Source organism: Sinocyclocheilus rhinocerous, unplaced genomic scaffold, assembly GCF_001515625.1.
Source record: "Sinocyclocheilus rhinocerous isolate Xijiao unplaced genomic scaffold, SAMN03320098_v1.1 scaffold1245, whole genome shotgun sequence".
Lineage (NCBI taxonomy): Eukaryota > Metazoa > Chordata > Actinopteri > Cypriniformes > Cyprinidae > Sinocyclocheilus > Sinocyclocheilus rhinocerous.
Genome location: NW_015627632.1, coordinates 432,990 through 444,778, shown reverse-complemented (window position 1 = coordinate 444,778; position 11,789 = coordinate 432,990). Strand labels below are relative to the sequence as shown.

Sequence of the window (11,789 nt, the reverse complement as noted above, 5' to 3'; positions counted from 1 at the left end):
CCCATTATTGCAATGGTGATGACATCATCTTAGCCCCCCTCATCACAAAAAGAAATAAAAAAAACATTGACAGTGAAAGTTATATATTTTCATTTCAATAAAAATACAATTTAGGGCAGATTTCCAGTTTGTATCAATAAAATGTAATTATTATGAATGAAGGCATGCTCCAGGCTGATATTCAGATGAAAAACAAATATTTTTACTTTAAATTTCCTTTTGCATTAAGTCTTCGGTACACATAAATGGTAATCTGTTTCTTATAAATGTCAAATCATTTAATTAAAAATTATTAATTAATTTGCAATATAATTCGCAAGTTCACGTATATTAAAATATATTTACGTATATATAATTTAAATACATAACGCATATTTAAGAAGTTCAAAGTGAAGGAATTTATGGCTTTTCATTTGTAAAAACTTGAATATACATATACATATACTTTTAATTCTCACATTACAAACCCTGATTACTCTAGGTAATTATGCATATGTCATGTATTGATAGCTTTCAGTCACGTGACCGACTCGAAGACCTGGAGGGCAAAACATCCATAGAACTGCAGCACAAGCCGAATTCAGTAATCACTATATTAATGATTCATAGTTTACATAGGCAAGCAGATGAGGGCGGAATATGAACGCAATCCGCTTAATGGTTCAGTGTTTTCCTTATAATGTTTTTTTATGGGAAACCATTTAACGTGAAACTTTGCACATTGTTTATATTCTGGGTTCATAATAACTGGCGGTCAGTGGAGCAAAGCTTCGTTTTGCCCTCCAGGTGGGCGTTCCTATGAGTGTGTGACGTCACATGAAAACTATCAATTGCCTAGCTAGTGCTTGCTTTTTTTGGGGTTCCTTTGACTTCCAAAATAGCAATTTAAGCACTGGTAATAAACTTTCATGAAAGCAGTGGTTTTATTTAAATAGAACCTGTGGGAGGTAGAGAGGAGTTTGTTGAGGAAGGACAGTGAGACATGGCAGGCAGACTGCAGGAGAACTATAGACAAATAACTGTGAGACAAACACACAGCAATGAAATCAGACAGGAGGGGTGTAAGTGGCTGAAGGTGAAAAGGAAAAACAGAGCAAAGATACAGCATAATGCTGAAAATGCCATGTCCTCCTGCTCAAAAGCAGAACGAATTAATGACTACTAACTTCTGACTGTTCAATACAAGCAAAACCATCATGCTGAGGCCCGTAGATGTGGTGCTGCACAACAGTTTGAACACAGTTAATGATCTGTGATGTTCATATCAAGATAACTACAATACAGGGATGGACAAGATGGATCACTAGTTTGAAACTAGGGGCTGCAAAGAAGAACTTTACAGATCTTCTTTATGCACCAAGAGCTTGTAACACTCCAAAGAGAAAGGAAAAATTGAAATCGCATCATATGACCCTATGATAAAGACATTTCCAATGTTAAAAATATTTCAAATAAATAACTTTCTATTCATCAAAGCATCCTGAAAAAATATATATCATGGTTTCCAAAAATATTAAGCATTGCAAATGTTTTCAACATTGATAAAAAAAATGTTTCTTGCGCTCCAAATATTAGAATGGTTTCGGAAGGATCATGTGACACTGAAGATTGTGCTGAAAATTCAGCTTTGGCATCACAAGAATAAATGACATCTTAAATTAAGTACATCTTAAAATAATAAATAAACAAATAAAATACTTACAAAATCTTTTTTTACCACACCTTATAAATTAGTCTGTGTACATAAATATAGTCACATCCTGTGTGGTGAACAGAACTTTAAATCACTTGTTGAGAGTTTGGTGGAGCCTAATTGTACAGAACTTGATAAAGATTAACAAGTCGAGTAGTTGTTTTGACACCCACCTTGATTTTGAAAGTATGTAGTTTTGTACATAAGAAAAAAACTGTTTTTCTAAAAATACTTCTTTGAGCTCCATCATCCGAGGATCAAAGATTCTCAAGATTCTCAAGATCTTAAACTCCGTTCCTCTCTGCAACACGCTGAAAATGAGAGTGCATGCCTTACAGGCAGGAGAAAAGAATTGGGTGGATGAAGCAATCAACAGTTTAGACAGCAGAAGGCTCTGAATGATGCTTTCTGCTTTCGGGCGTGTAACATGAGGCAGCGCAGGATGAATGGATCTGGCTCATAGTTCTAATACACATAAATCATCCCAAATTACTATGCGAGACGCAGCATCTTGCTCAGAGCACGAAATCCCTGAAATAGATAGAAATCTTTAGCTGCAGGCCACACATATGGTTAACAAACACCTTCTGCTGAGGTGAACCTCTCAACAGCCTTTTATCATGCATTTATTATGTATCATAGATAAAAACCACTGCAACTAATTCTTTTTATAAAGCTGTTTTCTGGCAATCAGTCATTCTGTCTTTTCCCATGAGCCTACTTTTATTTAAAGGTGAGAATAACGTTAATAAGGCAGCTTGACACATAGCCTAGCTGTGAATATCAACTGATTCCACAGGAGATTAGTAATATTTAGCATGCAGATTAAGTCTTTAAAAGAGACTGATGTAAGACTTTTAAGGAGCACTTTTTAACTACGTAGTTCTTCATAAAAATGTAAGGATTGTAATCTATAGGCTCTGTAAGGAGTGAAAGGAGACCTGGGTTCAAATCTAAAAAAAAACTGAACTGACAGCTTTATATCTTCCAACTGTGACTTTATATCTCACAATGTGACTTTACATCTCTTAATCAATACTTTATTTCAATAACAACAAAATGATATCTCATTATTGTGAAATTATTTTGTATGAAAGCCTGCTTCATCTTCAGAATAAAAAGAAAAGAAAAAACTATTTTTCAATTTTTTATCTTTCATTTGTGACTTTATACATAACACAATGTGAGTGTATATGTCATAATAACAACTTTATTAGACTTTATATCCCACAGATATGACTTTAAATCTCACAATGTGCCTTTATATCTTCCAACTGTGACTTTTTATATCTCGTAATCGCAACTTTATTTCACATAACTGTGGCTTTATACCTCTCAATGTGACATTATCTTGTAATAACGACTTTATTTCGCATAATCGTGACTTTAAATCTCACAGTGTGCCTTAATATCTTCCAACTGTGACTTTATATCCCATAATTTAAACTTTATATGTCGTAATCACGACTTTATGTCTCACAATTGTGACTCTCTCAAAATTAAATAAATAAATAAACAAACAAATACATAAAGCAAGTTTTATTTTCTATCCCACGAGGATAGAATAATAAAAAAATAATAATAATTTTTAAAAAAATCACAGACCTAAAAAACATTGTGGGAGCCGTTAAAAAGAATCATGGAGAGGATGTAATGGAACCATATCAATATGAAAGGCTTTCCTTTCAACTGCCCTTGCGTTCTGCAGGAACTATTACAGTATCTTGCTTGCCTGGTTTACAATGCTTGAAAGCTTGCTTGTAATTTTTGCAAGAGAAATAAAGCCACAATATGACTTCAAATATATATTTTACATTGTCACTTTATATCTCACAATGTGACTATTTTGAAATCATGTCTATGAATTATTTCTAACAGTTGCATTATGGTTTATCACAATGTGACTCTTCTTTATTGTAAACTTCATGTTCTACTCCAAGGTGGAAAAAGCTTTCATATACATTTTCATTTGCCATTTTGTCAAACGGGATAGATAGATAGATAGATAGATAGATTGATTTTGTTTTACAGAAAATAGTCATATGAGTCTGGAGCGACACATTTTCAGCAAACGACCTGTGAAAACAACGACTCGATTAGACGGTCTACATTCAGACATATGCATCCTTTGTGCCACAGTGTTTCAGACCTTTTTATGCCAACAAAAATCACTGTAAAAAGTCAATTTTAAAGATTTATATAATTAAAAAAAAAAGTTGCATTTAAAATCCATTTGCTTTAAAATTCTAAAGAGTCAAAAGCTCAGTTTGAAAGAACATTACACTTCTGAAGATCCCACAGACGGCCTTGATCTATGGAAAATTCCTGCTCAAACTGCAGACATTGAAAGACACCAGATCTGAACACTGGACATGTGTTACAGCACACTCACTCCATACACTGTGATAAGGAGCCATGTTTTCATTGAGAGCTTTATGCTCCTTTGTCAAGTTCAATCAGTCGTCATCTTAACAGCTGAGTCATCTCAGAAAATGTCCTTCACCATTACTAGCAGTCAGACGATGCTGTCTAAATACTGTGAAACGGATTCCTCTTATTTTAATAGAGACACTAGTAAACCAGCATAGTAATGGGACACTAGTAAACCAGCATACACTTGTCAGTACAATTGTGTAAAACTAGTACAAACAAAATACCCTGTTGCACCAGTGTCAAAAAATGACCCAAAGTTCACATCACTTCTTGTGATTTTGCAATGTTGTGAAAGAAAAATCTGTGAAATTGAGTTAGCTTAAGGGGCTACAACAATAACAGTGGGAGTACATGCCATCCAGAATGACTGGAACAAGCATTTTGGCAAGCTGGTTCAAACAGAGGTCACCCACAGCAGTCAATTCAGCAAGCAAGTGTGAAGTTATGCTCATGGATGTTTAGCAGCAGACATAACAGTCGAGAGGCCCAAGACCAGTGAGTAAGAAAAAATGTAAACGTGATCAGCTGGGATAGACTATATTTACTAACATTGCTAGATAAATACTTGGTTTGCTGTGTGTGGATGTCACATGGTTTGCTAACTGAAACTATTACAGACTCCTGGGGGACTTAGTAGAAAATAAATAAATAGATTGTGCAATAATGAACTTACAGAGTCAGTGGAGCAGTTGTCAGACTCTTGAAAAACATCGTAGAGCACCGCATCTTTGACGAAGACTGCGATGGCTTTCAGAATGAAGGACACAAACAGGTGCATGTGGATGTAGTTCCGCGTGCAGTGGAGCTTCCTGAGGGAATACAAGGAATACAATCAGCCACGCTTACGGACTGAATCTAAAATACGTTAAGCCTGATTGAGAAGTCCCCTTCCCCCTAATTACACCCTGTCCTTGGAACTAATAGCGGAAAAAATGACAGCTAATTACACTACAAATGAAATCCTAATTGAGCTTTCTGGTCCGTGTAAGGGGTTCATTCAACAGATAATTTGTTGCATTGTGTTGTAGTCCATTTCACACACATTTCTACTCACGGTAATTCATGGGAATTCATAAAATCTGATTTAAAATTCAAGGTACCTGCTTATTTAATATCCAAAATGCTCATTTAATATTATCAAGCTATGGCAGGCAGTCAAATACTGACCACACTGCATCTACCATGTGGAAAAAAAGAAAGTCATGCAGGATTGGGAGCAACATGAGAGTGCGTGCATAATGGCATAATTTTCATTTAATGGGTTAACTGTTCTTTTGAGAACACATCCAGAGCTGCTTTATCCAAAATGCAGGTGTTTTTAAAAACAGAGAGAGAGACTCTGATATCCCAGAACACCCTGAACATTGTCTTTTGTTTATAATGTCCATACCTCACACTAGTAAATCAGCTGACACTTTGTTTAAACACTGGTTTCGCTTTGCGCTCTGGTGAAAGGAAAAGATTTATATTCTCTCAAATACCCTACAAAGTTGTCATGCTGTAGTGATTGTTAGTTTACAACAAGACAATACAAATAATGTGCTGTTGGGACTACATTTTTGCAGCACTGTGTGCAGATAAGGCTTCTTGCCTTATTGGAATAATCTAAATAAATCCCATTTAGCCACTTATGAGTCTAAAAGAAATAAAATGATGACTTTATGGCATTCAAAAGTAGAAGAACTGTTTTCTATTTTAATATATTTTATGTTATTTATTAATATAATTTATTCCTGTGATGGCAAAGCTGAATTTTCAGCATCATTACTCCAGTCTTCAGGGTCACATGATCCTTCAGAAATCATTCTAGTATGCTGATTTGCAGCTCAAGAAACATTTCTTATTATTATCAATGTTGTAAACAGTTGTTCAGCACTTGTGGAAACCGTGATGCATTTCTTCAGGATTCTCTGATAAATAGAAAGTTCAACAGAACAGACTTTATTTCAATTAACTTTTTTTGTAACAACATAGTGTTTACTGTTACTTTTGATCAATTTAACGCATCTTTGATATTAATTTCTTTTAAAAAAACCTTACTGACCCCAATATTTTAAATAGAAGTACTTGACTTAAAGAGTCAGTTCATATTGAGTTTCTTTGAATTAGTTTTTTTGTCTGGTTTTTGATTTACAGTATTGGATTTTCATTTGTCTACCTTCCTTGGTGATGTCCTTCACTAGCTAGATCAATCACTGTAGTGTCAAAACGCATTCTATACAGGTGGAGCTGGGGAAGGTGGAGGGTTTCAGAGAAACTCTGAAAGCCCGCTGCAGGAATCTCTAGTGAATGCTAGCCAGCCATATAAATGCAAGGCAGTAAGCTCATTGGCTGCAAATGCAGCATGAACCAATCAGCTTCTGCCAAGTCGTTTAACTCTCTGAATATCATCAGTTATGTTAACAAAACATCAGCCTGCGCCATCTAGAGTTTCATGGCTAAACTATATATTTATGTGGCCAGTAAGATGAATTCTAAACAATGTGTGGAAAAGTTACTTCATTACTTCAGAAATCCATTTGTTTTGATACTGTGGCAAAAGCCTGCTGAAATGGACTTAAAATATTATACATTACAGCAAGCAAAATCTAACTTATACAACTCCTGGTTTGGATATTTGAAGAGATCCACTGTATATGGATAATAACCCTGAATTAAATATTAGAAAACAAATGGGAAAGAGTAATTGAAGCGGTGTTATCTTTAACAAAAAATAATACTAAAACTATAAAGGAAACATTTTTTGTTAATCAAAATAAATATACAAATTAGATGTAAAATGTTTCCTTGGCAAAAGTTTAAGCTGAAGTATTAAAATTACTAACTGAAATAAAACTAATCTTGAAATAAATCTAAAACGGAAAACTAAGTTAAAACTATTCAGAATAAAAATAATAAAAAAAAAAAACTAGTAAAAATGTCAAAAGAACATAATATTAATACAAATTAAAATAAAATTAAAATAAAAACCTAAAATATAAAAATAACATCTAATTAAAACTATTAATACAAACTATAATAGTATATAAATAATAATAACAATTTTGGATTGACGGCATTACCAGTGGTTATATTTCCAGCATTGTTTTGAGCATACTGTTTTTTCCATATTCAAAACACAACACAAGAAAAATAATTTCCATCATTGTTTAAACAAATTACCCCACAGATTTTGTTTGTAAGTGCATTACTGTAGATTTTTGCTTGCTGAGTCTTAATTATTCAACAGCATGTCACAGATGCTTTCTATAAAGCTTAAATTTGAAATGAACCCATTTACAAATAGGTTTTTATTAAAATACAGCTTTTGAAGTTTTATATAAGTTACCATTTTAATTGCATAACATTGCAGTTTTCCCTAACTGACTATAGCTTTACATTTTTTTGAGTTAAAGGTCAAATCCCTGTGTTTCCTTTAACCTAGCACTCATGCACAGGTATGTCGTCTCTGGTTTGCTCATTTTACATGCTGTGATCTGACACTATCAGCATGATCTTACAGGCCTATGTTGCATCTCTAGTGCGTGGCCATCTGCAGGATCACCTTGACATACCTCTGACAGATTTGGACACTACAAAATTTGTACCAAGTGTTTCTTTTGTGTTTATTTGTGAAATGAACATTACTTGGACACATTCACTTCTACTTTGTAATGTAGACACATGCATTTTCTATAAAGCTGCTTTGAAACAATGTGTATTGTGAAAAGCACTATACAAATAAATTTGAATTGAATTGAATTCTTGGTGAAGGCACAATTTAATTACACCGCAGACTGTTTTCACCAAGCAAAGACAACTTGTGACCTGAGTCATTCAATAGAGTGGGAGCAAGTGTTCAAACCGGCAATAATAACAACCTGAGGTGTGATCAGGTCTTCAGTCCCTGTCAGTCACTGAAATCCCACATCAGACTGATATCCTCTCAGTTAAGACTGCTTAAGCCTGCAGCTCGAGTGCAGATAGTGTTAACAGACAGGATTAGGACTGATTACATTGCTGGAGAGCTGAACATGAGCAGCTTTATCGATGAGTAGTGCTGCTCTGCCATACTGGTGGTGACACACATGAACCTTATTACTGATGGAAATGACAGCATTTGAAAAGGTGATTGAGCTTAGAGTTGGTAATCAGAAGGAGTGAGCCGTGAACTATCACATTTGCGCCCTTGAGCAAAGCACTTAACCCCAGCATGCTCCAGGGAGGATTGACGCTGTGCAAGTTTACAGCAAAACTTATGCACTTTTATAGGTCATCCTCTTATACGTTTGGTAAATCAGTCAAATACTGCAGGGTAAAATGAGGGAAGATGCCAATGTGCATTTACTTTAAAATTGTAACATATTTAGATATAAGATAACATGTGCAGGATGATGATGCATCAGACAGTGTGTTATTATAGGAAATAAATAGAAACATTTGCTAATTTATTTGTCATGAAATAAAATGTAAAAATATGTTGTGCCATTTCTGGGTGACCATCTTACCACAAGGATCTAATTTGATCTTTTTACTTCAAAATAAAAAATATAATTTGGTTACACTTTATCTTAAGGTGTCCTTGTTACAGTGTAATTAAACATTTAAGTACTGTGTAATATTAATTAACTACATGTACATACTATATGGTTAGGGTTAGGATTAGGGTATGGCTTAGGGTTACTTGCATGTAATTATGCATAATTAATTGTTATTATAATAGTAAGTACATGTAACATGTGTAACAAGGACACCTTAAAATAAAGTGTTACCTATAATTTTTACTCAACAAATCTAAAGACACACTGATGTGTCCACAAATCCCTCTTTAACAAACAGACACACACACACACACACAAACTCTGATATTCAACATAATACAATGCATTTTTAACAGAGACACAAAATTAGATCAGTTAACCTCAAAACTGTTTTGACTGACTAAATCTCAAAATGTTCATAGTCAGATGAAAATTACAAAATTAAAAATAGCGCAGCCATTCATCAAAAGTAATGAAATGAGATTTTGTGCCCTCTATGGTCAAGATAAAAAATTGGTGGGGGGTCATTTTGGTCCAGGGGTATCTTACCTCATCTTACCCTACTAATGTTGCAATTATTATGGGTGATTATGAGTAAGCTACATCCATAGCAGTTACTATAATGAGCATGTCACAGGAATGTGCCATGTCAAAAATGAATCATCCACCAGAAGAGCATCATACATAGTCTGATCCATAAATGTATGCAGTGCTTAATACATACATAAATTATATTTATAACTTTTATATTTATATTATTTTATATATTATTATATTATATATATTATATTATTATATTTATAAAATTATATAACTTGGTGCCATTTAAAGGGTTTTAAACCGTGTTTATGGTTTACTGGGTATACTGGGTCTACTGGGTTTATATGTGAGCACTAATCCACACTGGAATGATTCTCTGATGGTGGGGAGTCTTGTTTGGCCAGGATGAAATGTGTGAGTTGGAATATACATGTAAGAAAGCTCTTATCTCTGTCATTAGAAGACCGTTTTGCCTCTGGTGAGCTAGATCAATCACTGTAGTGTCAAAACGCATGTTGTTTGCTGTTTAATCCTCGACAGCTTCAGTGATTCAGTGACTCGCTCCATGACGCCCTATGGTGAATCTGGGGTTGGCTACAATCACGCATGAAGCACTGTTTTCTGTGTTTAAAGTAGTAAATAATGTATATCAGCTTTGTTATAGTTTAATCATGACAACTCTCGGAATATTTTAGCATGGTGATGGGGAATGATTCTCTGATGGTGGGGAGTCTTGTTTGGCCAGGATGAAATGTGTGTGTTGGAATATACATGTAAGAAAGCTCTTATCTCTGTCATTAGCAGACCGTTTTGCCTCTGGTGAGCTAGATCAATCACTGTAGTGTCAAAACGCATGTTGTTTGCTGTTTAATCCTCGACAGCTTCAGTGATTCAGTGACTCGCTCCATGACGCCTCATGGTGAATCTGGGGTTGGCTACAATCACGCATGAAGCACTGTTCTCTGTGTTTAAAGCCTGTTAACCATTAGCTTAATCAAAATGACATTCTTCAATGTGAAACATTAGTAGGACTCAAACTGTGCCCAGTATTTGACAGCAAAAAAACACTTATAAAAGGCAAAGAAAAAATTTGTGTGTGTGTGTAGTAAAATAGTATTTTTTTGTCTAGAAACATTCAAATGAATTCTAATAAACATTTTAAATTAATATTTCAAAATATATATTTAAAATAGTAATATTTTAAAATTCTACATTTTAAAAGCCACAACTGTGATCCTCACTACATTTAAATCTCACTATTTAAAAAAAGAATAATAGAGAGAGAGAGTTTCAAGCAATTGTACCTTGTATTTGTACCCTGTTCTTCGACCGCATGCATTTGATTTGTATAAAAATAAGCAGATGTAATTATACTTCACCCTCAGTTCATTTTAAAGAACTGTCAGTTAGGCAGGAAGTAATTTTCCTTAGAAATAATTGCCTTGGATAGGGCTTTAAAACTAGTTAAAGCAAGTATGATAGCATAAACATTACACATCTAGAGAAATGCAAAACTATTTTTGCAAAAGAACATAATTCACCCCTGCACCAGCAAATGTTAGCATCAGTTTCAACAAATGTAGAATTTCTTACCTGGATATACAAAGTATTACAATGGCAGTGGTGAGAGAAATGAGAGAAACACTGTGCCCGATGGTGTAGCCGATCTTCACCGACCTAAAGAAACTATCCTGCAAAAGAAAAGAAAGAATACAGTTAACTAGTTCAAATAGCGCAGAAGATTTTAAATCTTTTTGAATCTTCAAATTACACTACTGTTGGTTTGAGGTCAAGATTTTTTTTGTTTGAAAGAAGAAATGAATATTTTTTATTGAGCAAGGACACATTACACTGAAAAGACATTTACAATGTTACAAAAGATTAAATATTTTAAATAAATCCTGTTTCTATTCTAAATGTTTCTTTAGCAGCAAATCAGCATATTAGAATAATCTCTGAAGGATCATGTTTTTACTGTATTTTTGATCAAATAAATGCAGCCTTGGTGAGCACAGAAGACTTCTTACTAAAACATAAAAATTTGTACAGACTCCATACTTTTATACAGTGTGATCGGTTATGGTATCATGTTTTTTAAACATCATTAAACATGGTTTATAGCAAACCATTCTATTAAAAGCAAGAAATCGAAATTATTTTGCTTTATGTGTAAATCTACATGATTTTTTTAACAGCATACTGCTCTTAGTACGTATGATGACAGTGGGGTCAAAACATGCATTTACAACCTCCATAAACACTACAGCTCAAAAACAAAACAACCACGGTATCTAACTCTGACTCAATGCACTGACTTTTTTGTCCATTTCTGGGATCCTGAAAAGGATGTTTCTTTTTTGTGGTAAGAATGAGTACTGTGCTGTCTCTCCCATGCAAAGCTTTGCTAAAAGACTCACCTGTGTAGAGCATTTTTAAATAACCCCCTCTATAGTCTTTGACCGAAGTTGAATATAAAAACCTGAACATGGCAACAAGGAGCATCACACTTGAATAAACAAAAACATAAAATTCCTTTTAAGTCCCATGCCCACATATTCCCAGTGGGTCTGAAGACTGGGTGCTGATTACCCATCCTGTTGATG

General features: G+C 34.2%; 1 protein-coding gene across 1 annotated transcript in view; it reads right to left on the bottom strand.

The window, feature by feature from the left end:
• The window catches only part of vipr1b (vasoactive intestinal peptide receptor 1b), a 51,552-nt gene that overhangs the window by 8,691 nt on the left and 31,072 nt on the right, over window positions 1–11,789 (bottom strand). The window contains exons 5-6 of the mRNA XM_016544799.1: window positions 10,780–10,877; window positions 4,800–4,935 (exon numbers count right to left, since the gene is read on the bottom strand). Coding sequence (XP_016400285.1) covers window positions 4,800–4,935; window positions 10,780–10,877 — 234 coding nt within the window. The remainder of the gene's footprint in view (window positions 1–4,799; window positions 4,936–10,779; window positions 10,878–11,789) is intronic.